The sequence below is a fragment of the Zosterops lateralis genome (genome assembly GCF_965231275.1).
Source record: "Zosterops lateralis genome assembly, chromosome: Z".
Taxonomy (NCBI): Eukaryota; Metazoa; Chordata; class Aves; order Passeriformes; family Zosteropidae; genus Zosterops; species Zosterops lateralis.
In genome coordinates this window covers 48,249,925-48,277,845 of record NC_139800.1, presented here as the reverse complement: position 1 = coordinate 48,277,845, position 27,921 = coordinate 48,249,925, and the positions used below count along the sequence as shown (strand labels likewise).

At 49.3% G+C, this 27,921-nt stretch overlaps 3 protein-coding genes across 3 annotated transcripts; 2 read left to right on the top strand and 1 right to left on the bottom strand.

The window, feature by feature from the left end:
• The first annotated feature begins 38 nt into the window (after positions 1-38).
• Positions 39-3,020, top strand: SPINK4 (serine peptidase inhibitor Kazal type 4). Its single transcript, XM_083884608.1, has 4 exons — positions 39-199; positions 1,659-1,693; positions 2,016-2,128; positions 2,862-3,020. The coding sequence occupies exons 1-4, from the start codon at positions 136-138 to the stop codon at positions 2,914-2,916; spliced, it is 267 nt and encodes an 88-aa protein (XP_083740734.1). The 5' UTR covers positions 39-135; the 3' UTR covers positions 2,917-3,020.
• A 6,806-nt stretch (positions 3,021-9,826) lies between these two features.
• Positions 9,827-14,905, top strand: HEMGN (hemogen). The gene is made up of 4 exons (XM_083884472.1): positions 9,827-10,031; positions 12,316-12,409; positions 12,835-13,136; positions 14,276-14,905. Exons 1-4 carry the CDS (start codon positions 9,950-9,952, stop codon positions 14,383-14,385), a joined length of 588 nt encoding a protein of 195 aa, XP_083740598.1. The 5' UTR covers positions 9,827-9,949; the 3' UTR covers positions 14,386-14,905.
• Positions 14,906-26,576: 11,671 nt separating this feature from the next.
• Positions 26,577-27,443, bottom strand: FOXE1 (forkhead box E1; the record flags this gene model as incomplete). The annotated part of the gene is made up of 1 exon (XM_083883819.1): positions 26,577-27,443. One exon carries the CDS (start codon positions 27,441-27,443, stop codon positions 26,577-26,579), a length of 867 nt encoding a protein of 288 aa, XP_083739945.1.
• Between the last annotated feature and the right edge of the window lie 478 nt (positions 27,444-27,921).

Genomic DNA, 27,921 nt, shown 5'->3' with positions numbered 1-27,921 from the left:
GGTGTATAGTCCAGCTGCTCCCAGCAGGAACAAAACACTGCTTTTCCCAGTGTTCTTGAGATAAGGCTGTGCCTTCCCCTATAAAGGCAGCCATGAGCAGAGAGAGGTGCATGAGCAGGTCTGCCTGAACTGACCATGGCTGGGAGAGAGCTGCTGATGCTGCTGGTGGCAGCAATGGTGACTCTTGTTGCTGCCAGAGGTAAATCTGCTCTGCTGCTGGAGGCTGGTTCATCGGTAGTGGGTTGGGAATGACAGACGGATAATGGGATGGAGGGAAATGCATGATACAGCAGAAAGACCCAGAAGTTCTGATTTGGAGAGAACATGAGGTTAGGGAAAACAAACAGTGGCAACATGGTGAGGAAGAAGGACTGGAGCAAACACACCATGCCTTCCTTATTAGCAGTTTTGTAGCAAGGGTTACAAGCTGGTTCGTCAAATGGATTGCACTTGGGAGCAGTCTGGGAGAGGGGAGAGTCCACAATGTGAACAGGAACTGGGCCCTGGGAGGACAGCGTGTACATTGTGGTGGCAGCTGCTGCAGTTCCTTCCTCCACGAAAACTGGCAAGTCTTTGCAAGAACAGTATGTGCTCAGCATATTTACATGGGAAGCACCTGTTTGTAGGTGCTGGGAAGCAGTTGCTACCTGCGTGCAGGTAGTGCTGGTCGTGCAGCTGCCTATGTGCAAGCCTTCATGCTCCCAGGACATTTGTGCACTGCACAGGTGGGCTGTGCACTGCTGCTACTGCTCTGCTTGCCTGACAAAAAGGGATCCACAAAATGTTGCTCTCCCTAGAGTTGGCACTTGTCCAGCTGTGCAATATTGTAAGGGTTTTGGCTTCTTTTCTTCTCTGCCGAGGTCAGGACGAATAATACTCAAGAAGCGCCAAGCTCAAGTTTGGACTTGGAATGTTTATCTTATATCTTATCTATTTACAGTATTTACAGACTCACAAGCCGTGAGCTTAACTAGCAAGCTAGGGAAATGAGGTAAAATGGAGAGCTTCTAACTCTTTCCAAGGTTATTTAAGTGATAATTACCCAATAACAAGGCGACATCTATATTATTTATACTTTGGACCCAATAATGACCACTTGAGCCCCGCAATGCAGACCTTTTTGTCCAATTACAGAAAATCACCTAAACCCATGAAGAAGAAGGAAGAAGAAGGCAAAGAAGAAGGACAAAGACAACACCCCAAATCCTCCATCTTGACTCATATGTAAACCAATTTCTAAGTTTTTAGGATTCCACCAATATCACCAAGCCTCATCCCTCTGAGGATACCCCATGCTGCATGCTGTATTGCATGTTTTACCATTTCTTGAGATGTGTTGGATGCTCTGTGGAACTTCTGACCCGGAAACTGGGAGAGAAGGGTATTGGGAAAGGGTTTAAGGGGTAGGAACAGGCATTCACAGCTTTGTCTCAGCCAGCTCAGCTGTGGATGGAAGCTGTGTACTGTGCTGATGGCAGGGAGTGGCATGCAGCAGCAACTGGTCCCCCCTCATGAAACTCACAGAGCTGATTCAGTCCTGAATGGACTCTGCACAACATTGCCTTCCCTTTGGTTTGGATGTGATCTTCTGTCAATATCTCATGCTTCTGCCATCAGGCACAGGCGTGCCACACTCATGGGTCTCTGCTCTGTTTCAGGGGCAGAGCTGAATGAAGGGAGTGATCTGAGAAAGGTAAGATGATTCTGGTTTTCTTTGTTCGTGGCTTGAGATGGGTATGCCCAGTGTGCCTGGGAGATAGACTGCTCCCAGAAATTGTCCCCAGCCTCATGGCAACTGGTTTTTGATGCTGCTGCTCCGGCAGCAAACCCACACCAAAGCCCAGGCCACGAGTCCCACTGAGGGATTCAGCGGCCCCTGCTCCACTGTGGGCATGCACTGCTCCGAGACAGAGGGAACCAGGTTGCCTGTGGCACTTACTCGTGCCTGAGTGTTCTGAGGGGAAGAAGTGGGTTCTGCTGGCACTGAAATGTATGCTGTGGTTTCTCCTTTCCAGCCAGTGTGTGAAGGCCTGGTTGACGTGCAGGCCTGCCCCCTCCTGTACTTGCCCATCTGTGGGACCGATGGGAACACCTATGCCAACGAATGCCAGCTCTGTGTGGAAAAAATGTAAGCTCATGCCCTTGGCAGGGACCTCCTGGGTCTAATTCTGGCTGTCTGAAACTGGGTGCTTGTGGAGTACAGTCATTCTGGCTCCCCAGAGCCTGGGAAAAGCCACGGCAGGCTGCACTTGCACGGCAAGTAATGCAAACCATGTGCTGGGCTGCAGGAGGGGAGGGATGACCAGCTTGTCAAGTGAAGCTGCAAGGAAGTGCAGAGGAGCTGTACCCAGCCAGTCTGAGGAAGGGGATGCCTGCAGGTATCCAGCAGCAGCCTACAGTTGCAGATGGGATGGAGCTTCAGTCATCTTGGTGCAGGCAATACAACATGGGCCAACAGCCACAAACAGCAGCCCCAAAGGGTGAAAACTTGACACAGGCACCAGGTCAAATTGGTGGTGCACCATGGAGGTGTGAGGGGGGGCCTCCATTCTTGGGGGTGGTGGTTGGGGCTCAGATAGAGCCATGGCTACCAAAACCTCCTGCTAGGGACAGCCCTGTTGTGAGCAGGTTGGACTGCAGATGGACCACTAGTGCCACAGGCCCTGGGAGGACACATCCGACAGCCAGGATGTTGCAGTCACCTCAGCTCTTTAGACAGGAAAACGATCCACTCAATTTTGTAATAGTCAGCTCCATTCCATTTGATGGAATGCAGCCAAAGTATGACTCACAGAATGTTTTGGGTTTTGTTTTTGGAGTTTTTTTAAAATCTCTTACTCTTTTTTCCTATATTACTCTAGGAAAACCAGGCAAGACATCCGGATTTTGAAAGATGGGGAGTGTCAAGATACCTGAGCTTTCTGATAGTTTTCCTGAGCCTAAAAACAGGTGATTAATTGATCCTGTGTGCTCTGTGCCGATTGCACACTTAAGTTAGCTGTGGTGAATAATAAAATGACATGCACAATCTTGTTTCAACAGTGCTTTTTTTACACATGGCCAGAGGAAAACAGCATAAGCCAGCTCCCACTAAGGGCAACTAAAAGTGCACAGTCAAATCAAAACACTAATTTCAAATCCACATAACAAACCAGGGTGCTCTGCATAGAGTATTATCTTACTCACACTCCTGCGAGAAAGGCCATGGGGGAGTAGCGAGAAACGGACCAGTCCTGATGAAGAAGATGCTGAACAGGCACAGTTTTTTCTCTGTCAGAGGCAATTTAGTGAAGGCAAAATAAAGTTTCTCTGGCATGGGAGAAGATGACTCCCTGACTCCCTACTTCACTGGTTCCCAAGCTGATGTAAATTGAAAATAGTAACATCTGCACTTCTCAGATGTTATTTTGCTTTTTATCTAAGGCCCTTTCATAGACCCATCAGCCCAGATAACACATGGGAGCATGGAAAGAGCCTGAGAAGAGATGGTGAACACCAGGGATTCCAGATGTCTGCTCCAGCACTTGAGAAAAACCCCAAATGAAGAATTTTCAGGTCTAGGTTGCTACTGGTGTCTGGGCCATCTTTGAGATTGTGGCAGGGCTCAGTCCCACCAAGGTAATACTGTCAGTGTGCATCAGCAGTCTTTGGGGCTTCCTTTGCTCTTTCATCTCTCACTCCTAGCACATGGACACAACTCACCTTTCACAAAATACCTGCAACCAGGCCATACAACTTGGGCAGGCAAGGGGCCACCTCTGCTCACAGTGGCAGAGATCAGAGAGCTAATGCAGGTCTTGCCTCCTTAGCTCATTTCAGTTCCGCACCAGATCTTGTATGTGCTCAGAATTACCAGCTGAGATTTCTGACCAGCTTCAGGGGGAATTGAAACCTTCCAAGGATAGGTCTGTGTTCTCCCACAGGAGATCATGTTGCTCTGACTTGCTACTATACTAGTGTATCATACAGCTCTGGTTTGCAGGCACCTGAGTAGGAGTCCAGGGTCCACCATATGGTCAAGTGAGCTTTCCAGTCAGTGACCATCCTCAGAGTCTGGGAGATGTATCTACTACAACTATTGTGCTTGGTCAGTTGGAATTCACCCTCTCACCCAGATCTGCACCTTGCTGGAGCCACCAGGTGGGACACGCATAGCACCACAATGCACAACAAAGCCACTGCTGACAGATTTAATGCTGCAGCTGCAAATAGTATTGAGGAGCATAAAACAGCTGTGCTCAGTCAGATGTATCCACTATTTTCTGGCCCAGAGGCAGCTGCTGTCATCAAAAACCTTATTCTCCTTAGAAAGTTCTCTCCCAGGATTAAAAGTCCTAGCCTGACTAGTTACTTAGGGTTGTCCAGACCTTTGATTTTCTCTGTTTTCCTTTCCTGTACCCTTTCCACTTTCTACAGAGGAGGGGACACCTGTCCATGGCAGCTACTATTACCTGTTCATTTGTCCCAAGGTTCTGCAAGCCTGTTTGTCCCCTGCCAGTCCCCAAATAGCATGGTGGTGTGGCTGTGTGCTACTCTCTGTATTGCCAGTTCTTCACTGCAGACCTTGTTGTCTCCTCTGTACCATAGGGAAAGGCTTTGGTGGAGCTACGAACCCCAAAACACATCCATGAACAATTGTGAACAACACAAATGCATTGCTCACTTCTGTCCTGAGGTTTTCTGCTCCTGCTGCTGCCAACTGAACTACAGGCAGGATTTATTTGGGCAGCTCTCTCCCAGTTTTCTGCCAGGGCTGAGGGGAAGGTTATGCCCAGCTGGGGCTCATTCTCCTCTGGGGTGAGCAAGTGTCAGCAGCATCTCAACCCCATGCCATGGCTCAAGCTGCACTGGCAGAGTGGCTGCAGCCCAAGAGAGTGTGTGTGCTGTGCATGTCCTGAGAGCCACAGCTATTTATGTGCAGAGGCTAGGAAAAAGCAACACAGACCATTCAGAAGCTCTTCTGAAGAGGGAAACCACATGCCTCCAGCACAAAGTGGAGTGTTTATTCAGAAACTGCAGAACTGAAGCACAGGCTAATAGGCCAGATCTGCAAGGTCAGAGCATGGGCAGCCACAAGACAGGGTCAGTGTTGACTCTACACACAGCAAATTCAGAGATACTCATCCTCCCCAGGAACTTGTGGATTTGGCTGTTTATTTCACATGTCTCAAAAGCAAGTGGCAGACCAAGGGAAGGGTGAAGACAGTGATTGAATACTACCACAGACCTCAGGGCCTGTGTAAGACTAGCGTGGTCCAGAGAGCCTGACTCTGAAGCCCAACAGATGTGTCTGGCAAGGTCAGGTGAGACTCAGGAAGCAGCTGGTGGACAGCAAGATGCCTGCAATGCCCTGATCTGTGCCAGAGAGTATGCATATGAATTTGCACTTTTGTATATACTTTTCCTGTTCAATTTATCTGTCTGTTTCTCATCTTTTCATGCTTCAGTCAAGGCAGGGAAAGAAAAGGATTATCTGCTTTCACAGGCATGATAGTTTGTCACAGAGAGTGATGAGCAGTCCTGCTCCCAGAGCAGTGTGTTACAACCAGACAAGTTTCCTCAAGTAAGGGAGTGAAGGACAAGCCTGGAAGTTGCTTCTCTGTCATTGTCCTGTTAGCCAAAACTGTAAGAAGTGGCCTGACACCCTGTAAGAGTGGTAGCAGCATGGCTTTCCTAGCTGCCCATGTTGACCAAGGCTGCATCCATGACTGCAGGGAGAGATATGTAGGTCTCTGGATAGTGCTCTGTAGTAGCCTTGCCAGATCAGGGGAACAGAGGCTCATGAAGACCTTTCACTTACACATAGATCCAAAGCCTGGTGTTGTGTCTACAGTGAAAGCAATCCCACCAATGGCAGGATCCAGCCCTAGGAGTGTTTGTCCCTTGGACAAAACTTTCCTAGGATTTTTGTGTGTTGAAAGCTGTGTGGGAACATGGTGAGGAGTACCCAAGGTTGGTGATGTTCCCCTACCAAGCAGCTCCAATGACATTTGAGGAGTCTGTGACACTGGAGATACTCGGGTTGCTGAACACTCAGTTGATGTCTTCTAAGACCTCACCTAGGAAACTGGACGCATCAGTGAAAATGGCCCTGGGCTAGCTGAACTGAATGTGGAGAGAAAGGGGAGGGAAGAAGCACTTGGCACTTCCAGCTACAACAATTCATGTAACCAAGACTGGCCAGAAAATTTAAGCCACTTGTACAAATTTCTCTGCAGCAAAGCGGGTGTAGCTTTGGCCACATCTCAGTCCTTCTACTTCACAGCTTGAAGTAGACAACTTGAAAGTAGGCAGTGGGGCCTGTAATTTCCACAGTGCTAACCATTACCAAAGTTTTCTGTGGGATACTGAAATTGCTTCCTTGGCATTCAAAGTAACTTACATTCAAGGGGCAAGTGTCTTCCCGAGATTTTCCTCCTGAGAGATGCAAGTGCAAGCTCCATAAGATTTTGCAGTCCATCTATTCCATTAAACACCTCTGAAGAACCTGGGAGCACAGTGACTCTTTCTTTTACAAATGCTCCCTTCAAGGCCCAAGACAGACAAAATGGGGAAGCATTCACAGTACCAGTTCTGCAGCATGTTATGGCAATGTTTTGCTGAGTCAAGAGTCACTTATCAGCCCTCAGCAGCCTTGGGGTGACTGAGTAGATGGTTGGTGTGAAAAGCTGACTTAGCCACAGCCTGAGCACATACCCAGTTCCCATGGAGCACTGAAACATGCAGGGATTTCCACCCTTTCTACCATGCTTCTTACCACTTGCAAGCAGCCCAGAATATAGAAGCATAGAATCATTTAGGTTGAAAAAGACCCTTAAGACCATGAAATGCAGCCATTAACTGTCATGTCCTGCAAGAAACCACGTCCCTAAGCACCTACACATCTACACATCTTTTAAATACCTCCAGGAACAGTGACCCCACCACTGTCCTGAGTGGCCTGACATCCAACCTAAAATTACTCCAGAGCAATTTGAGGTAATTTCCTCTTGTTCTGTTGCTTGTTACTTGAGAGAAGACATGGACCTCTAGCAGTCTACAATCTACTATCAGGAAGCTGTAGAGAACAATAAGGTGTCCCCTCAGTTTCCTTTTCTTCAAGTTCAACACCCTCAGCTCCCTCAGTCACTCCTTGCAGGACTTGTTTTCTAGACTCTTTGTCAGCTTCTTCGCTCTTCTTTGAATATGCTCTAAGCACTTCACTTCCTCCATCTGGGATGGGGCAACCCTGGATTTTTGTATAGACTGGGGAACAAGAGGCTGGAGAGCAGCTCCATGGAAAAGGACCTGGTCTGTGGAAAGCTGAACATGAGTCAGCAGTGCCCTGGCAGGCAGGAAGACCAAACATGGTCTGGGGGCTTCAGGTACAGCATCACCAGCCAGGCAAGGAAGAGGATTGTCCTGCTCTGCTCTGCACTGGAGTGTCCTCACCTCAAGTGCTGCAGGCAGTTTTGGGTGCAGTTTTGGATGTAAGAAAGACATTCAGCTCTTAGAAACTGTTCAAAGGAGGGCAACAAAGTGAGTGAATGGCCTTGAGGTGAAGTCATATGAAAAGTAACTGAGCACTTGGTCTGTTCATCCTGGAGAAGACTGAGACCAATTGCAGTTACAACTTCCTTGTGAGGGAAAGAGGAGCGACAAGCACTAATCTCTTCTCTGTGGTGACCAGTGACAGGACCCAGGGGAATGGCCTGAAGCTGAGTCAGGGAAGGTTTAGGCTACATATCAGGAAGAGGTTTTTCACCCAGAGGATGGTTGGGCACTAGAACAGGCTCCCCAGGGAAGTGGTAACTACACCAGGTGTGTCAGAGTTCAAGAAGCATTTGGACAATGGTCTCAGTCACATGGTGTGATTTTGTGGTGTTCTGTGCAGGAACAGGAGTTATACTCAATGATCCTGCTGTGTCTTTTCCAGCTCAGTGTATTATGTTGTTCTGTGATAATATGGTTTTTGTTATGAGGGACACTAAAACAGAAACAATGTTCAAGGTCGGGTATGTTTGGCCCTCCACAAGCAATGCCTTTGCAGAGTGAAGTATCCTGCCAGGATATAGTTTTCAGATGTCTGCATGACCAGGGTATCTCTAGAGCTTTGCAGCACCACACAGTGCTGGAACATGGGCCCCCTCACCAGCTTGGGACACCTTGTCTTCATTTGTGACTGAGCTACAAGAAACTTTCTGTAAATTACTTGGTAGCCCCACATCTCTTTATGCCATCCATGCTCCTGGCCCACCCTCCCATATCAGAGCCTTCCCATATCTGCTCTGCTGCCACCACCCTGTTGCCTCTTTTGGGGCTGTTAGACCTACCCCACCTCTCGGGTGGTACCATGTAATCTGCAGTGGACACAGGGCAGGAGCCCTAGAGTAAAGTGATAGCTCAGGGGATAAGAAGAATGGCAACAGAGATGACCATGGACCTCCAAGGTTACATCTTAAGAAATCTACATTCATGAAATTTCAAGTTCTGGAGCTTCCAGGGATCTAGAGAGAGATCCTGCTGAGAGCACAGGATGTACACTAAAAATAAAAAAGACTGGCAAAGATTGGAGACAGCCAGACCTGCTCATCCCTGAGGAGCTGCTTTTCTCAAGGCAAGTCTTGAGACTGCTCAAGGAGGTGGGATGAAAGGTAGTCAGGTCCCAGAGGACTTGGGGAAAGACACTTTATCAAGTTGTTCTACCAGCCTTTTGAACCACTTTTGAATTCACAGGGGACAGGGAGGAAAGGGATATGGGGTACTAACACCTAGCCAGTGCATAAGTAGTTGAGTGTCTCATGGAGTAAAGTGCTGATAGCAGCTGAGTGCACTAGAAACTGGCTGAAGAGGTATCTCTGGTCCATCAGAATTGTTACAAACAGTATAAGCTTGAACTTTTCTGTGCTATCCTGGCATAAGGAACTACGAAGGCAGTTTTCAGGAGAGGCCAAGATTACCCCCTCATCTCACATGCACTGATCTAGAGGCCTGGCCTTTCCCACAGAATAAGGAACAGCCTCTCAGCATTGAAGCCATTTTACCAAGCAGCAGCTTCCCCTTTGCAGCAATTCTGGCCCTACAGATGGTCCTGCAGGGGCTGCACAAGCCTGTAGGGCTGGGGCTGCAAGGGGCTACCAGCAGTTAGGAACAGCCACTTAAGGAAATCTTCCTATGGGGAACAAAGGAATGGCTGGATCTTTCCACTGGCTTTACTGGGGCTGCCCATTGCCATGCTGCTCCATGAGTGAAGAGCTTTGTTCATAGTCCTGATCCACCAGGGACTGGATTAAAGAATCACTAGGAAATTCTCAACATGCACAGCCGGGCTGGCATGGATTTATTATTCTGTCTGGATCTCAGGAAGGTGGTACAGCTCTCAGACAAGTAACATGACTGTAACAGTCTCCATCCTTAGGAGTTTCCAAAGAATAGGACAACACAGCCATCTTGACCTTGTGAAGCAGCCAGTCCTGCCGTGAGGGGAGCTGGAGGACATCCCTTCCTAACAGCACTGCTGGGATCCTATGCAAACACCTTCAGACAGCATATGTCCCATTTCAGACCTCTCAAGGGGTCCTTAAGAACTAACAACACATCCCTGCATCTTACTCTGGACAGCAGCAGTGAGGCAGTGTCACATCCTGTCCTGCCATGTCCACTACAAAGGAGAGCTTTTGAGTCACAGTTTAGCAGCAGTGAGTGTAAATTTCCTATCTGAAGTGGAATTATTTGCAGTATAAAAGCACTAACATGTTTTGCAATTCACACAGTAGATCCTGGACAGAGACTCACACACCTCTGCACTCCGATAAGGAGAATATTATTACCCTCCTAGTGGCCTGGCCAGATAAGAGGTTTGGGGCGGGCAGTCTGCTTTTTTTTCCGAGCTCTCATTATGCTGCAGCAGTATCTCCAGATGCTGTTTCCAGGGAACTAAGCCACTTTCTAATTAAAACTGCAAAGAGCAATGGAGAGTTTAACCAAAGACCATGCTTCTTCAGACTCTTCCCCGCCACCCTCTGCTGCCTGTGAGGAGTATGCTGTGCCAGGTAAGGAGAACATTCCTAACTTGCGTTTTTGGAGAGCAAAGAGCATGATTTTTGTTACCACGCGTTTCTCAGAAAGGAACTAATCATTATTAGTCTATGCTTGGGGGTAGAGGATGCACATTTAACTGTGAATACTTGTATTTTTATATGTCATGTTTCAGATCACAAAGGCAGAAGCTGATATAAGGGCTTTTCAACTTAAGTCCTTCAGAGAGCATCAGTAGATTGTCTGTTTGCAGGCTGACAGTACTGCCTTATTGTTTTTACAGCTTGATTTTTTTTCCTCTTTTCATTTAATTTCTGTTTCTTTGTGTCCTCTAGTAAATATTTTTTCATCAGGATGCATATGTTTTACTGCGATCTTTCCTTCATAGTGCAGGCAGGTTACAGCTTTGGAGTTCTTGTGGGAGTGCTTTCTTGGACCAGATAGAAGTGAATGAGGAGTGTTTTCTTAGAATAGACCGGGAAGGAGACTGATTGCAAGTACCTAAAATTACTTTTACAGCTCACAAGACATTTTGAAAGGAAAAGAAAATTGCCTTAGCTGCAAATAGGATGTGCAAGGGATTATGTACTTCAGTAGCTGAACTGAGGCCCTGTGCAGATCCTGCAACTTGTAACCTCATCTTCCCAGGGAGTTTACTGCCTTTTCTATGTGGATGGCAGAGTCATGTCCTGCTGGCTGAGCCCTACTGTCTCTGTTGCTGCTTCAGGGAACAACCTCCCATTTGTCTTGGAGTTATTTTCAACTTCCCTGGACAGTGTCCTGAGCAGTCAGATGTCATTTTAAAGTTGACTCTGCTTTGCTGAGGACATTGAAGCATAGACCTACATAAATACTCTCCAAGCTAAATATCTGTAAGATTATTATTAATTATCAGAAGTGTCTTGTGTAAAAAGTCTACTTTGGGCAGAGACTGGCTCCTGCTGTCAGTTTTGCATTGTCCTATCCTGGACTACAATTTTTCTTGCATTTAGTAAATGCCTGAGATAAAAGAGCTGTAATCCCAGCTCAGCCTCAGAAGTCTTTCTCACTTTGACACTTCTACCATCTGATCAAGAGGATGACAAAACGACAATTTTCAATTATTTACTACTTTAGTGTGAGCCAAGTCTTTTTGTGAAAGGAGCTGGATCTGATTACATCTGAAAGGAGCAGGTCATAGTTTTGCTTTTCCACTCATGTAGGGTCTGTTGAAACTATGAAAAACAGTTCTTTTGTGATCTCTTCAGTGTACATTTGGGAAGAATTCCCTCTCCCTGAAGGCCTCAGGGCAATAGTGTTGCTCCCCTTGTCTCCTGGGACTGGATCTCATACTCCTTCATTTGAGACAAGTTTTTATTACCACAGTTTAGAGTCTACACTAGAAATCATTAGGGATTGCTGTCTTTTAGAACAAAGATATGGAAAAGTAAAGTTCAGACCATTTTTTAGGCTGATATTTGTCTTGGGAAGCCATTTGGAGCCCCTTACAACCAGTGAAATAGACACTGCTTACCTTGGCCAAGGAAAGCATGTCAGAGAGTGACTGGAATCTGGGGAGGGCTCTTCTCTGCTGGTGGCTGTATGCAACTCGCACATCCTGCCCAAACAATAAAGCCAGCATTGGAGCTTTCTCACATCAGTTAGTCTTTCTTCAGCCCTGTCATGGTCTTCCTCACAGCTGCAAAACAGCTTGGGGCTGTTTGTATGGTTTTTGGGATCAATCTTCTCAACCCTAGCAGTGTGTACTAACCCTGTCTTGGTCTCTGGTTGGATCACCATCTCCCCCCAATGCACATGAGCATCTGTGTGGGTAAGGCTATGCCCTCTGGCTCATCCTTGCCCCCACAGTGCTGTTCCTTCTTTGAAGGACTGTCTGTTCTGTGGGTCAAGGCTTTCTCCTTGGTTGTTAAATAAATATCTTAATTTCAGTGGTGGCCAGTTCCAGCTGTCTGGGGAAAAGGGTAACAGGGGAGCAAACATGAAGAATCATCTTGCAGTCTGTACTGATCAAAGGCACCATGCCCCAGATCCCTACAGTAGGGAAGTAGGTTGGACATGGGTCACCCCAAGGAATTGTAACTGGAAATCTAGAGTAATTGTCAGGCTAGGAGCCTGGGAGTTTTGGGTGCTGTGTCATCAAATCCTACCACTGAGGCCGTGCTGGAAATACAGTGCTCAAGTAGTTCCATATCATGACCCCTCTGAGACAAAAGAAATCATGGCATCTTGCATCAGTGCTCTAGTACCAGGCAGGGGGGGAATCAGAATGTCATATTAGCACCCACTTTATCCTTGTAGATGTCATCATAACCCGTCGCTTGAGAGACCGGGAGTTGCTCAGGAAAAGAAAAATAGAAGCCCTGGAGAAAGATTCAGCTCACTGGGTTCTGAGGTAAATCTCACTTTTTCTGTCATACTGGTTTTGTGGTGCACTTAGCCTGAGCCCAGACATGGCCCACCCCCTCCATCTTCACCCAAGGACAGAGCCATCAGTCTTCAGTGGGGAAAGGTGACCAGGAGCCAGTAGCTGCTCAAGGTCTACACAGGCACTGCAGGGAGAGATGGATGGGGGAGTAACAAGATAACCTCAATTGTAATGTGGGCTGAGGAAAAATTTGTTGCCCTAGCTCCTGCTCACTTGTGCAGCTGCAGAAGGCTGTTGTGCAGAGCTCAGGAGAGGGGCTGCAGAACTGCAGCTTCTGCTGGGATGAGCTGGGCCATAGTCACAACGGGGGGCGCAGCAAAGCTGCCTTGGGGCAGAAGGGAAAGTCTTTTGTCCTATTCCCAAGTTATCTTCCTTGTGAAATCCCCTGGCAGAGACTATAAGATCGAAGAGCAAGAGAGAGGCAGAAGAGCCAAAAGAGGACGGGGCCGTCAGGCAGCAGTGAAGGCTGTCCTGGAGTCAGAGCCAGCAGTGGACCCCCAGCCTGACCCACAGGAGAAGGCTAAGTCAGTGCCCTCTGAGCCACCACAGGAGAAGGCTAAGCCAGTGCCCTCTGAGCCAGCACTACCTGAACCAGAGTGTCAACAGCAGCCACCTATGCTGACCGTCCAGAACATGGTTGATGGGATGCAGGCAATGGAAGGGGATCTGGCAGACAAGAGCTTGGACCCTGCTGGTGAGTTGCTGCAGAACTTCTGGCCCATGGTGGCTTGAGGGGCAGTGCAGTGCTGCCTCTTAAGCACTGTCAGCCATGGGTGCCCACCTTGCCAACAACAATTCCACAGCATCTCCAGGCCATGGGTCCCTGCCCCACAAAACTCGGCTAGCTGAGAAAGGGTGGGGGGATGGTGTGGGGACAGACGGCTCTCTCCAAGTCCAGGGAAGTCATAACAAATCCACTACTGTCAGTCACTGGAATGGGGTTGCGAACCTGGTCCTTAATAATTCCTTGTCCTATGAACACTTCTGTGGCTCTGCCAAGAGCCATATTAGTGCAGGGGGTATCTCTGTGAAGATCTCTTCTCTTTGGAGAGCGGATGTGGTTTTTTGTGGTCAAAGCTGGTTGGGGGAGCCAAGTCTGGACGTGATCTGTCCACAGTCCATCTGTTTCAGGACTGACACTGGGATGGTGGAAGAGCAAAGTGGGCATTGGGACAAGGGGTGGGTGTCTGCAGGCAACTACTTTGAAACCTGCCAGGACTGAGGCATGGGGGGCACTAAGCTGGTCTGAATGGCAAGCTGGTGTCTGGGCAGAAAATTCATTTACAGCTACTGCAGCAGGAGTTGCTCTCAGATCTAGTGTGGGAGAAGTAGATTATATTAATTTTAGCAGTCAGTTGCTCAAGCATGCAGGTTGCTTCAAAACTAGGATTTTCTTCAGAGGAGGTGACAATCCTCTGAGCCTCAACTACTGCATTTCCAGCAATGTCTGTGCAGGGGGTACCCTCGTGCCATGGAAAACAGCTATTCTGCATCCTGGGCTCTGGGGTGGGTGTCCAGCCTCCAGCCCCGAGGTCTTGAAATGGGCAACCATCAGGATTGTGGTTATTGGTACTCTGGCTTTAAACCTGCCAGTGCTTTCCCTTTTCCAACTCTGCTCCACAACTGGGACTGCCCTTGAAAAGCAGGCAGTTCACCCTGATCTACTTAACACCTTCTCCAGGCAGTTGCAGGAGATTGGGGGGGGCTGGGGGGATTGGGGTGGGGGCGGGGGGGGGAAGGGGAAGGGAATGAAGTTGTTTTAACATAGAACGGAGAGGTAAACACATGAGAGTCCCTCAATATGAAATGATCTGCCTTTTACATGCTTTATAGGTGAAGAGGATGTGCTGAAACCAGCAGAACCTGATACACTAGAGGAGTTGAATACTCCTCTGGAAAATGACCATCAGGATAATGAATTCAACACACATATTCTGTATTAACTTTCTGATCGATTGATTGATTGGGGATATTTTTTATTTTGACTCTTGCCTCACCAACTTGATAAGTATGGCACAGTGATTTTGAGCAGGTGCATTCTTGGGAGTCATAAAACCCACACTCTCCTTGTCAGCTTTCTATGCTTCTTCCTGGCTAGAGAGGCAGCCCCTAGGAAGTTGCCTATGATTTATAAGCTTCCTGCTCTCTCTGCAAGCAGGCTGTTTTCCTTGGGCCCATGGAAGGCTTTACAGTGCTCTGCCACAGTACAGTTCAGTCATACAATCCAGCATCTGTATTTCTGAAAGTCATTTCTTATTTGTATAAATGTGAGTGGCATTGCAAAGCTAACACCCACTGTGATTTTTAGCTGGTTGGAGAACCCCAGCTTGGGCTTTTTGCTGCACCCTATAAGCATCACCACTCTTTGCACTATTTTTTTTTTGTTTGTTTGTTTGTTTTTGTCTGAAAGTTCTTCTCATAGCCTGTTTTGCTCTGCAATAAACATCTTTCCTAAGCTAGAAATATTTTTTGTTTTTAATTTCTGGGCAGCTTCACTCTGACCTTGTAAAACAAACAAAATATGGTTGAGAATAGCTGAGTGCATTGTGCTGAAACTTGGCTGAATTATACACTTTTGTCAGGAAAATGCCATTGGGGCAAAGACAGGAGACACACTGCACAGACATTGTCTTCCTGTCTCCCTAGTCTTCACACAGGATTTCTCCTGAAGCCAGGAGGTAATGGGGCTCCCTATGTCTCTCCCCATGTTTAGAGTCTTATGGTCCTTGTTCCTGTGCATAGCTAGGGAAGAGGCTCTCTTACATTCCTGTAATATCCTGACACAGAGGATCCTTCTCCTCTTGATGAGGAGTGGAGGTTATATTGCCATTGTCTGACTTCCCAAGGGCCTGTCTCCCAGAGCACAAGGCTGGCCAGACTCTGAGGGCACCCTTGATTTGGGAGAATTTTTTTATGGCTCTGGACATGTGGCTGCTGCTGTCCCAGAGCCCTTGAGGCTCTGTGTCACAGCATATGTGACATCTAACTGGTGACACCAGTAAAAGTCTCTCCAGTGACAAGATGGAGACTTCCCACTTCTGCTTTGGTCCCAGGGACATCATATGAGGAGCAAGTGCTTGCCAGCTCTTTGCTCAGCCTCCCCACACTGAAATCCTGACCTCTACAGATCTACATAGACAGAAGCTCTAAAGCACCTGGTGGGTGTCAAGGCAGAAAGCATTCAGCAGCCCCATACCAAAGCAAATTCAGCTCTATTCTTCATGGGCAGCTCCTGGAGGGATGGGTTCCCCCACACAGGTAACCTGACACTATTTTGCTCTCTGTAGATGAGGTTTTGCTCTCCCCTTGAGTCACTGATACCCGCAGCAGCTGAACAAGATCTCTGTTTCTGCCATGAGCTGCTCAACCTTCACCCACAACTCCAAATATCTGAGGTACAAGAGGACCTTTTGGAAGCCTTGCAGAATGGAAGGAGCTTCTATCTGGGAGTTTTGCTCTTAGTCTAAGGCGCTGGGGGAAGGCAGCTGAGGCTACACTGGCCTGAAGTGGAGCCAGAGGCTGGAGGTCATGTTATGGTTGAGCAACATCACAATAGTTGTAGGGGGTCCTCCTGCAAGTGTGGTGCTCGCATCATGCTGCAGAAAGGCTGGGCTTTGGCTGCTGCCAGGGAGGCCAGGAGACCCTCCCACCTGGTGGAGCCCCACACATGCCCTGGCAGAGATCAGCAAGAGCCAGTGGCCCTTTGCATCTCTCCAAACCTCTATAGTGCTGATGGGGGGGAATCAGCCATGCTGCCCACTCTGCATCTACAGACATTTAGACTCTCCTGGCTTCCAGAGCCCTTTAGATTTTGGAGAGAAGAAACTTTTGGGGATTTTTAGACTAATCTTACAGTTCACATCAATCAAGGAGGGCACAGAACAACCGCATTCCACCTTCTCCATTGTGAAGTGGAACTGTAGGAGGTGGTGAAGGCCTGGCAGAGTGAGGTGTCCATGAATATGGGGCAACACTCACTCTTGAAACGCACATGGGCAGCAGTGCTAATCTTTGCACTAGAAGGGCTGGGGGAGCTCTTCGAGGGCAGAGATGTACAAGAACTAGAGCAAGCACATCTGCCCATTTCTATGGAGATGCCTTTGGTGGCTAGGAAGTCCTGGAGTCATCCCAGGTACTGCACACTCTCTCTTTGAGCTGCTCGTAGTTTGTCTTCTTTGTCAGACAGTAAGAAAGGTGTACATGCAAACAACAAATCTTATCACCAATTAAACATGAGAAAGATAAAGCCCTCCTAATCAACACTTTAACTCACCATGCACTGCTTCTCTCTCTGTTGAGAGGGCAGATAACAGAGCCATTGCTTATACAGATGGGGTTCAGGTGTGAAGCTGGACTCACGATGGTCTATGTGTATTCTTGAGGTAGGTTCTGCTGCCTGAATGGAGCTGGGGACAGACTGGCAAGGGCAGCTGTATCTAGGATAGGGAGGCTGCTGTTTTGCTAGTGCAACAAATCACCTTCTCCCTCTCTTCCCTCCTTCCTGAGTCCAAGACAGATGTCTTTATTATATTATATCGGGCCATTGACAGAGAGTCCAATAAAGCAAATTTTCATCCTCTGGGTGAAAACTGGGTCATCCAGTTTCAACTGTGGTCTGGGTCTGACATGAAGGAGAAGTCTGGAGGAGGCCAGAGACTTATAGCTGACTGCAGCCTGCTTACTGACAAAGAGAAGGATATGGGTGCAGGGAAATAACTTCTGAGCTATGGGGCCAGCACAGGGAGCCAGATAAGTGCCTGACACAGTGATCCTTGCTGTGCTGTAAAGTGGCAGGGCTGCCTGAGGCCCCTCCAGGATGATCTGACCTGCTTCCTGAGGCACACAGATGAAGACATGTTGTGGTACACGGAGGACACAACCACTGTGGTCTTCTCCTCACTAGTGAGATTCAGCAGGATATTGGTTAATGTCAACTAGGCTGGATTGAACATGGTCCTGTGAACTTTTCTCAGGGCTTCAGGTCCTGTCTCCCCCTCCTGCAGAGCATGGGAAGCCATCCTGAATACTGGCAAGCCATGACATGACAGCTGAGGAGAGGAAACCTAACATCATATCCTGGAGAACCAGACTCTCCTCTGTCCATGTTGAGTACCTTTCAATATTGTTTCAGGAAACATGCTTCCAACTCTGTAGGACAAGGGAAGTTGTTTGGTTTGTGCACTCTGGCTTCCCACTTCTGAAATTGGTCTTAATATACGGAGTATCCCACATCTGCTGAAAGTCAGGGGTGATCTGTGGCAGGCTGTTACTTGTGGATGATGTTTTGAACCAGAAGAATCTTCCTATCTGTAGCAGAAGTGAAGTCATAGCTAAGCCTCAGCAGAAAGAAGTGGGCAAGGAACTTAGAGCCAGAGGCTTTCACTACAGGTCAGTGAAAGCCATTCCACCCTGTAAGTGCCTGGTCTTGCAGTGATAAGAAAAATTTGCTGATTAATTTACTAATATTGACTTTAGGCAGTAAATCCTGGACACAGCAAATACCCACTCCCTCTTTGGCCACCACTTCCTGCTCAGAGCTTGTTAGCTCTGCTCGTTCTCATCCTGTTCACTGTTTAAATAAATGCCTCTCTGATGATGCCGGGGCTACCACCAAGCAGAGCTGTGTGTCCAGCTAGGCTCATCAGTGCTCCACCACTTGGCTTGACTCTCCTCTTTCACCAGGAAGTAATATAACTGTAGAAAAAGTTAAGAGAGGAGAGATTTGTGGAGACCTTCAATCCAACCCCTGCTCAGAGCATGGCTAAGTCTGATCAGACTGCTTTGGTCTTTCTCCAATCAAGTGCTGACCTTTGTCAAGACATGAGATTGTCCCCCTCTTGTTCTCATCCCAGGGCTGCCTCACTTTCAAGGAAATAAAGATTTTCCTTTATGTCTCACCAAGCTTTCCCTCAGCACATCTTGAGCTCCTTGCCTCTTTCTCCATCTTGGAGAAGACCCCAGCTCCATCTTCTCTGTAAGCCTCTTTCAGCCTGCAAATTACATTCCAGGCTTATTTCCTGTCCATGAGAACAACCCTGATTCCTTCAGCCTATCCTATGCACAAGCTCTATGCCTTGCTGGCCTCACTTAAGCTCCAATACAATAATGATTTGGGTTACCCTAACTGGATCCATTATTCCTGGTGTGGGCTCACATAAGGCAGGGGAGATGGCACTTGTCTACGCCCACCACTTGAAATTCAGTCCATCCAGATGGACCTGGGGTGCTGAGCATGAACTGTGCCTGTGTCTCTCCCGGACAGCCTCAGGTTTTTACTGACGGGACACAGAAAACACAAAGAAACAAGGATATAGCTTGCGTGGTAAACAGTGCCATCTGTGCTTTGCAGCCTTAATGCTTTTATCAACTCTCTCCTCTACAGACCATCTCCTTGGGAACTCACGAAAGCACTAAAACGGAGCTTGAGTGCAGGATTAACCACATGCCTCTGGACACGGCTGCTTGCTCCTCCAGACTTGGAGGGCGGGCTCAGGGCGCAGTTCTCGTGTGCGCCTTTGGAGCTCAGCACCGCGTCCCGTGCAAGGACGAGCCCTCCTTCGCAGGGATCCAAACCGGCTGATCCCCTTTTCCAGCGGTGCTCCGCGCTCCGTCCCGCCCGGCGCGGCCGGCAGTGCTCCCTAGCGGCAGCACCCAAGTGTTTGGAAAAGGACCTTAAAAGATACCTCTTTTGCCCCCTGATTGTTCACAGACCCTTCCAGCCTGGCTTTGAATACTGACAGGGGTGGGGCATCCATAGCTTCTCTGGACAACCTGTGCCTCCCCACCCTCACAGGAATTTCTTCCAAATACCTGATCTAAATCTACCTTCCGTCACTTGTAAGTCATTGCCCTATGTCCTAGCACATGGCTCTTGTCAAAAATCCCTCTCCAGTTTTCCTGTAGGCCTCCTTTAGATAGTGGAAGGTACTATGAGGTCTCCCCAACTGCATAAGTTCTTCTTGGATTTAAGTTCAGCACCTGTTGTGGCAGAGAGGTACTATATCTTATATCCACTTAAGTGGGAAGGCATGAAACTATTTTCCTTGGCTGCTTGAAAAGGGCTTTTCTCTTTTGGCTTTTCTCTAGAAGGGAAGGGTGGAGAAAACCTCCATGAAAACAAAATACAAAAGAAATTACCCAAGAAGGAAAACGTTTTTTAAACAAATGTTTCCTGCATAAAGGTCAAAGCCCTGAATCATCCTCTGTTTCCTCCATGAAAAAGCCACCAACATCAACAATAATACCCAGGCATTACCTCTCACACCATGACAGGGTGGCACTTCTCACTTAGGCATTTATTCTCTGTGGCTTGACCTGTCTGTAACTCCGGGTAACACCAGCCTGTAACTCCAAGGTCCAAGTCTATTGCAGTGGTCAGTCACTCATTGCTGCAGAAATGCAAGCCCAGGTTATGCAAGTAAAGGCAATTTTAGAGAAAAAAAAAAGAAGAACAAAAAAACCAAACCAAACCACCAAAACAATTTGGGAACTACTGAAAAAGAATACACATACAGAAATAAGCTCAAGGGTACCCCAAGATGGAGAAGGAAGAAATCATCACCATCAGTGTGCACCTGCTGATGAAGAGAAGGAAACCTTCTCTGAGAACATCATGATCTGCCTGTTGAAGACATCACAATGTTGATACCCTGTAAAGTCTTCCTCCCCCACTATTCTTGCAGCCATAAACCTGAGAACACAGGAAGGGTGGTTAGGGAGCCACTAATTAATTGGCCAATTCTAGGGCACTCCAGTGAGCCTGATGACAGGCTATATGCTAAAATATATGGCTGTAGAAGTGATATGGGGCCTAGGACATCATTTGTTAACCTCAGAAGCTGACAGCCTGGATTCACAAGCACTTTTTCCCTAGTGGAAGAGGTCAACATGAGATGCAGATGGTGTCCTGGCAAGATCCAGCCACAAGGACAATTGACTCAGAGGAGTGCATGCACCAAACAAACTGTGTCTCAGTAGCCAGACCAAGAGCTCTGGTGCTGACACTCAACAGAAAAGGTCAGAAGCTGTTCCTTAATCAATTAGAATGTCTTTGTTTAATTCACATCCAGACAACAGCTATGTAAATTCTTAAATGGCTAATGAATCTTAGCTTCCTGGCATCAGAGAAGGGATAGCAGTGAGCTCAGTAAGCTCTTCTGAGCGAGCCCACAGTTAATTTTCCTGCTTCATCTCCATGCCCATTTTCAGCCAGATATACGGCCCTGAGCGTACTATAGCCCTATTAACTTCCTATCATCAGAAGAGGGTAGGATACAGCGTCTTTTCCTCTTAGTCCAAGCAGTGTGGCCAGGGCACTTCATGATGGCCAACTGCACCCTGTTCCAATGCTGCAGAAGTGGTGAGAGTTCAGTCTGGCAGCCCTGAGTCGGGCTTCCCTCCCCCTAAGTTTGCCCACACAAAGAGGGGTTGGATGACTGCACCACATCCAAAAGTAACTCCCAAAAATAACACCAGCCTCCAGGTATAGCACATGCCACCATCTCCCACCTTGATTTCTTGAACATGAGAAGATATACATTTCAATTTGACTGAGTTAAGAAATCAGCTCTAGAGATGGTTTCCAACAAATCAGGGCTTCAGGATCACACTAAGACAAGTGTGTAAAGTTGTTCTTTGTGCCAGCACGGGTCCCTGTATTTTCATACACCACACTCTGTAAAGTCAGACCCCCATCAGCCTTCCTGTGCTCACATTAGTTCACTTCCAGGTGCTGCATGAGTGGTATGCCCTCCCGGGTCACTGACATGGCAGCTCTACGTAATTGATACAATTAAACCCCAACTCCTGCTACACAGACTGTCCTCCAATTACAGCTCACAAAGCTCTGGACTCTCTCCAAGTTACTCCCTCCTGGCCAAATGGCAGCTGCCTCCCCTGCCTACTCTTTCTCATAGATAGAAGTGATCTACTCCTTGTCACTTTCAAAGGCAGATAAATCATACTTATGAGTCCCAAAGCTATTGAAGAAGTCTTTCCTATCTGCTCTTTGGTAACTTGGCAGATTAAGCTACCTGTTCTCATCTCATTCATTGCCCTCCAGGCATCTTGGGCTGTTGACAGGGCAACAGCTGCAGAATTCACTATCCCCCAAACATCCTCAGGGAGCCAGTCACCACCCTCTCAGCAGAAGAAGGGACAACATCTGCCATCATCTTACCTATGTGGAAGCCAGTTCACCATCCTGAGGTGTGGAGTTGCCCTTGAAGGCCTGTTATATCCCCCATTAGCTATGGTTATTGCTTGATGAATTGTTCCCAGAGATGTTGCTGTTGCATAAGGTGAACAGTGTCAGCCTGTGGCTGCAGGCATTCCATCTCTGCAGCCAAAAAAAAAAAAAAAACTGGCCTGGGGTGCAGAGGCAAGACCAAGCATTTCTGGTGCTGCTGCCACAGGACAGCCAACATAATATTTCCAGCAGTAACACCCTCCTCTAGCTGGCCCAGCTCCATGTTGGAGCAATCAAGAGAGTAATTAATGCCAAAAACAATCCCCTTGCCCATCTCTGAGCTTCTGTTCCTCTCACAGGTAATAGCCTTCCCAACCTGTCCCTTTTTCCAGCAGAGACCGGTGGGTGGGATGGAGCTTCATGCATTGATGTCTGGGGCATGCTTGTGGCCTGACAGAAGACCCCTCAAAGCAGACTAGTGACTCAGTGGGTTGCAGAAGTTTGACACCCCGCCTGTGGCCTGGCCTTGCTGACCCATCCCTGCTCCTTCCCTCTGATGTCTTCAGCAACTCAGCAGACGAAAAAAAGCCAAGGTAAGACAGACAGGGTGAAAAGCAATGAGCACCACATGACAGGCATCTTGCTCTATATGCCTCCCAGTCTCAGGAGTACAGGGAAGGCTTGAAAGAGTAAACTCAAAGACATTTCATTACAAACAAGACAAAGATTTATTTCTATTTCAAGTGAAGTAGAAGAGTAAATACAATATATATATATATATATATATATAAATCTCCAGTATAGAATATAATATTCTCCTAGGCTGTACAGTCCATTTCTTTCTCAAAGTCTGCTCAGGGCCTGACTATACCAGAACTTGGGCAGAACAAGAACTGAGAGACTCTGTCCTTTGAGCAATGAGCACTTCCAAGGGCCCTCTCTCTTCTCATCAGTGCTCACATATAAGAGTTTCCTACAGGTTTACAATCCAGATTTATTGGACTCTTCTGAAATCAAAAGAGTAGTTTGAAACTTACACTAACTTTGCTAAAAGGAAGGCTCTCAGATATTTACATAAAAATTATAGAAATCAAATTTTTTTCTTATTCTTGGTGGTGAGAATTACAAGCAATGTGCCAGACAAAAACACATTGAGATCCACATGTTTAACATCCCCATGGCACAAGCATACACTGAAATCCAATCGTCTAGCATATCCCCTTGGCATATCCCCATATCCTCCCCATGGCTCCCCAAGAACAAGACAAGCGTATCTTCCTCTGTCGGTGGTCAGGCAGTCCCATGTCACACATGGGCAAAGGGGCAGCACATCTCAGCGCCACAAGGCACAACCTGGACAGACCTGCAGTGCTCAGCACACCCTTGGCACCTGAACCTACACAGCAACTCAGGTTGGAATAGCCACAAAACCACAGCAGTGCTGGTGGGAAGGGATTGCTGGAGTCTTCAGGCCTGCTGCAAGCAGGAGGTTGGAGCACTGCCAGCACTAGCAAAGGGCAGGTGTAACTTTGTCTGGTTTTGCCTCAAAAACCTCGAAGCACAGATCCCGCACAGATCCCGCACAGATATAGAGTTCCTTGAATGGTCCCAGTAGCTCTTCACAGTCCTGCCCAGGGTTTCTAGCTTTCTAGAAGCAGTTTTTAACCATGTCTTTCTTAAGCAGTTTTTTACCATATCTCAGGTTCTTGATGCAGCAAGCTCATCATTGTACATGCTGAAAAATATTTACCATCTAGATGTGCCCAGTTTCCCTAGTTTGTAGGTATAAAATATCTGGAGAAAAACAAGAACAAGCATCTAAGCCTTCTCTGCAAAAAAACACGCAATTGAACCTACCCAATCTGTGCATTCTAAGTCACCAAGCACTGTCAGGCTTGTCCTTCAGACACTGAGTTTTGCTCCCTGAACTGCCTGCAGATGCTATCTGAGCTCAGAAGCATCTTCCACAAAACCAGTATCATCACTGGTGATCTTTTTTTAGACTGAGCTCTAAACTGCCACAAGAGCTGAAGCAGAGAACAAAATGAGGGGAACACAGGCCAGAAGACATCTAGGCTCTTCACTGTCATGATCAATGACAAGATTCATGGAGGCATGAAGGGAGGTTTAGGTTGGGTATCACCCCAGATGCTGGCTGAGCACTGGAACAGGCTCCCCAGTGAGCATGCACCAAGCCTGACAGAATTCAAGAAGCATTTGGACAATACTCAGGCACATGGTGTGATTCTTGGGGTGTCCTGTGCAGAGACAGGAGCTGGGCTTGATGATCCTGGTAAGTCCCTTCCAACTCAGCATTGCTATGGTTCTATGAAAATTACCTGGTCCACATTGATAACTGCTTCTACAGGAAGGAAAGAAAGCATTAAAAGGCAGGACAGTTCTTCTCCCAGCTACCCCCAAATAAGCAAGAGGTTGGCATGGCTTGCTGTCAGAGTAACACAGTCCAGTCCTTGTAGGAAATGAAAGCAGAGCCAGCAGCTATCAAAAATACTAGGAGCTGGCGCAGCTAGGTGTACAGATCGTCTTCCAGATGGTGAAGGGAGAGCTGGGAGAGGTGTTAGCACAGCTGCTAGGGAGACCTGCCCCTGGCTGAGACAGTTCTCTCCAGCATGGTAGCAGCTTCTGGATGTGCCAGGACCAGGAAGAACAAGGAAAATACAACGTAGCTCTTCAGAAAGGATAGGAAAGGAAAAATCTGACTGACCTCAGCACACCAAAGAGTTGAGTGGGGCTCATGCTTGCCCACCCCTCCACTGGCTCTGTACATGGAGCAGCCTCCCCAGCTCTGTGTAGGGACAGCAGCTTCCTGCAGTGCCACAGACATGTCTATATGGATGCAGGACAGTGCGATCAGGTCAGTCCCAGCCTCCCAACCCAGGAGCTGGCTCACCACATGTCATCCCCGGCACTCTGAACCCTTGAATCCAAAACTGATGTCCTACCTCACAGCCCCATGGAAAGTAGACATACAACTTCTCCTGCCTGCCTACTGCAGAGGGCTTTACTCTTCTCCACACCACGCTGTGCCGTGAGGACACCCAACCACCTTCCTGCTACACTCCATTTCCTCTCTCATGTCCCGCTGGATATGTGGACCATAGCACCCACAGAAAGCCAGGAAGCTACCTCTGCATAAATTTCTTCCTGCTGAGGACTTAATCTGAAAAATGCAGAGCAGAAGGTACAGGTGTCTTCATGGCATCAAAAACTCTTTGCAGCAAAGCACAGCAGTTGGACAAGAGACAGTAAACATGAAATGAGACTGGAGAAGTGCTAAATGGAGGATACAAGGAGAAACTTCTTCCCCCCCTGCCCCCCGCAAGGACAGCCAGGTTGCCCAAAGAGACTGTGCTGTCTCCATTCTTGGAGGTGATGAAAACTTAACTACATAGGGCTGAGCCTACTGGTCTGAGTCATAGCTGACCCTGATTTGGGTATCAGATTGGAATAGAAATTTCTCAAAAAGTTTTCCAATCTGAGTTATACTATGATCTATACCCTTCCCTGGTGAGAGAGACTCTGATGTGTGTTTTTCCAAAGCTCCTGTTGAGGCTCTTGCTGCACTTTCTCACTCCCTCTCCCCATACAAGGCCCCACCAGGATCTTCTCACCAACCTCCTCCTGGCCCTGGATACACAGGCTCCCCACCTCTGAGGGGAAAAAGGAGCAGTATAAGAAGACCTGGGAGCAGCGCTATGTTGGCTCCCTCTACACCCACAGCCTCAAGCAGAGCCCAGTGTATCAATTACTGATCCAGACCCTTTTCCGGGGTGGTGGATCCTGTTGGGAGGGGTATGATTGAGTTTCACCATTGATCTAGTTTCAAGCTTTTGTCTCACAAAAACATTCCTATTAATTGTTCCCTCTCCATATCTTTCTCTAGACTTTCTTCAACCTCAGGAAAGCTTGGAAGTGGAGCAACTGAAGATGAAAAGGCACCGTAACCCACCCCTTGTATTTCAGAAACAAAAGTTTTCTCCTATATATGCCAATTTCTCTAGGCTATAGACAGAGTTGGGCTGATCTTGGGATCAAAGTAATTTAGGCTGTAAGTACCTCTGCAGACCTCAGGATCAGGTCTCCACTCAAAACAAGTCCAAATTCAATGATGATTACAACTTCAGAGGCAGATCAGGCTCTGTCCAGTCAAGTTGGAGAGACCTCCAAGGGCAAAGGTCCCACAGCCTCCATGTGTCCCTCTTAGAGGGGCTGGGCGTGCTCATGGTAGAAATTTTTGTAGTTCCAATCCCACCATTGTTCCCATCCCTGCAGCACAGAGCACAACACCTAGAAGAATGTGACTTGATGCGTTTTTCTGCAGCCCTGGCATCCAAACCTTCTCCAAGCCTTGGCCACACTGCTGGTGTGAAGCCTGGGACTAATGCAATAGCTATCAAGGACATGCCACCACATCAGTGCCACACATTCTACTTTTACCGCTTTGCCTGCAGGAGGCCAGGGAATGCCTCTTCCTGCCTTCCTTCTTCACGTCACCAACAGACATTTAATTCTCTAAAAAAAATTTAAAAATCATCAACAGCAGAGAGACTCTTAAACGTGAAATATTCCTGGGCAGACCAGAAGGGGCCCAGTTGGGTGTGCCGGGAGGGTGGGAACCTGGCAGGAACCTTTGAGCACCTGCCCCAGGAAAGGCTGTAGAAGAGGAAGAGACTGCTTGCCCCATCTATGCCCTTGGGAGTCCCTAGGACTTTTCTGCCGAGAGCGGACAGGGCTCGACAGGACACCCCAGGTCCCCAGGACTGAATACGACACTTCTCGCCAGGAAGCCTGGACAGCTGGCAGAATGCGTAGGTACAGCCCAATGTTCTTCAGCATCTTCCCGGGCAGCGCCGGGACCAGCCGTGCCGGGCGATCCCCGCAGTCCGCCGGGCTCCGGTCCGCGCTGTCGGGCCTGTCCGGCACGGGTCAGAGCGCCGGGACGAACCTGTCGGGGCCTCCAGGGTAGGTGCCGGGCTCGGCGGCACTCAGGTGCCCTCCGGCGCCGTAGGCGTGCGGCAGCGGCGGGAAGGGCGCGGGGGAGCGGCGGCCGTAGAGCGCAGGGGGGCTGGGCGAGGAGGCGGGCAGCATGATGCGCCCCGACGGCGCGTACAGCGACCCGTGGGCTCCGGGCGCGTAGTGCCCGGGAGCGGTGGGCAGCGGGGCACAGGCGTGGGGCAGGGCGGCGGAGGCGCAGCCCTGCGCGGGGAAGGTGGTGGCGAAGGCGCAGGAGGCGGCGGGTGCCTGGGGCAGGTCGGCGAGGGGCGGCGGGGCGGGCAGCGGGAGGAGGCGGCAGGGAGCCCCAGGGCGCTCGGCGAGGAAGGCCGGGTAGGTGGAGAGGTCGCTGCGCTTGAAACGTTTTCTGCGGCGGAGGAAGGACCCGCTCTCGAACATGTCGCGGGCGTGAGGGTCCAGCGTCCAGTAGTTGCCCTTGCCGGGGCGGCCGGGCTCCCGCGGCACCTTGACAAAGCAGTCATTGAGAGTGAGGTTGTGGCGGATGCTGTTCTGCCATTTGCGGGGGCTGTCGCGGTAGAACGGGAAGCGCTCGGTGATGAAGCGGTAGATGCCGCCGAGCGTCAGTCGCCGCTCGGGCGCCTGCCCGATGGCCATGGCGATGAGGGCGATGTAGCTGTACGGCGGCTTGCCCCTCTCCGCCGGGCGCTTGCGGCGCCGCCGCCCGCCCCGCGCCCCCGCCGCCGCCGCCTCCGCCTCCTGCTGTCCCTGCGGCACCGCGTCCGCCTTCAGCAGCGGGGGCGGCGGCGGGGGGCCCGGCGGCGGCCGGCTCTCGGCTGTCATGTGGCCGTCGGAGCCGCTCCGCGCCGGACCGAGCCGAGCCGAGCCGGGGAAGCGCAGCGCTCCGCGACCGCGGCTTTTATGCGGCGGTGTCCGGCGGTTCCGCGCCCGGGCGGCCGGCACTCCCCCTGCTACGCCCCGCCGCCCGGGAGGCGCGGGCAGGGCCGGGCGTGCCGCCGCTGCCGCCGCGGGTAGGGGCAGCGCCCTGCCCGGCCCCCCCTCCCGCCCTCTCCGCCGGTCCCCGTCCCCAGCGCCGTCGGGAGCGCACGGCTCCGAGCGGCGCGGGGGCTTCTCCGGGATGCCGGTGCCGCTGTCCGGGCGCGCACAGCATTGAACGCGCCTCCCCGCAGGGCTCGGCGCCGTCGGGGCCGGTTGTGCCGGCCGCCGCTGTCAGAGGATGCTGCCGGTCCGCGCGGGACAGGCGACCCCGGGCAACGTCGCCCAGGGAGCCCCACGCTTCTTTGCGGAAATCAAGCAGTCT

Bases quoted from the DNA above. Each gene is read 5' to 3' on its own strand.
- SPINK4 (XM_083884608.1), top strand. From the start codon at position 136: ATGGCTGGGAGAGAGCTGCTGATGCTGCTGGTGGCAGCAATGGTGACT. The intron at 1,694-2,015 runs GTAAGATGATTC...TCTCCTTTCCAG, and splicing joins AAGGGAGTGATCTGAGAAAG to CCAGTGTGTGAAGGCCTGGT. The intron at 2,129-2,861 runs GTAAGCTCATGC...ATATTACTCTAG, and splicing joins CAGCTCTGTGTGGAAAAAAT to GAAAACCAGGCAAGACATCC.
- HEMGN (XM_083884472.1), top strand. From the start codon at position 9,950: ATGGAGAGTTTAACCAAAGACCATGCTTCTTCAGACTCTTCCCCGCCA. The intron at 12,410-12,834 runs GTAAATCTCACT...ATCCCCTGGCAG, and splicing joins TCAGCTCACTGGGTTCTGAG to AGACTATAAGATCGAAGAGC. The intron at 13,137-14,275 runs GTGAGTTGCTGC...CATGCTTTATAG, and splicing joins CAAGAGCTTGGACCCTGCTG to GTGAAGAGGATGTGCTGAAA.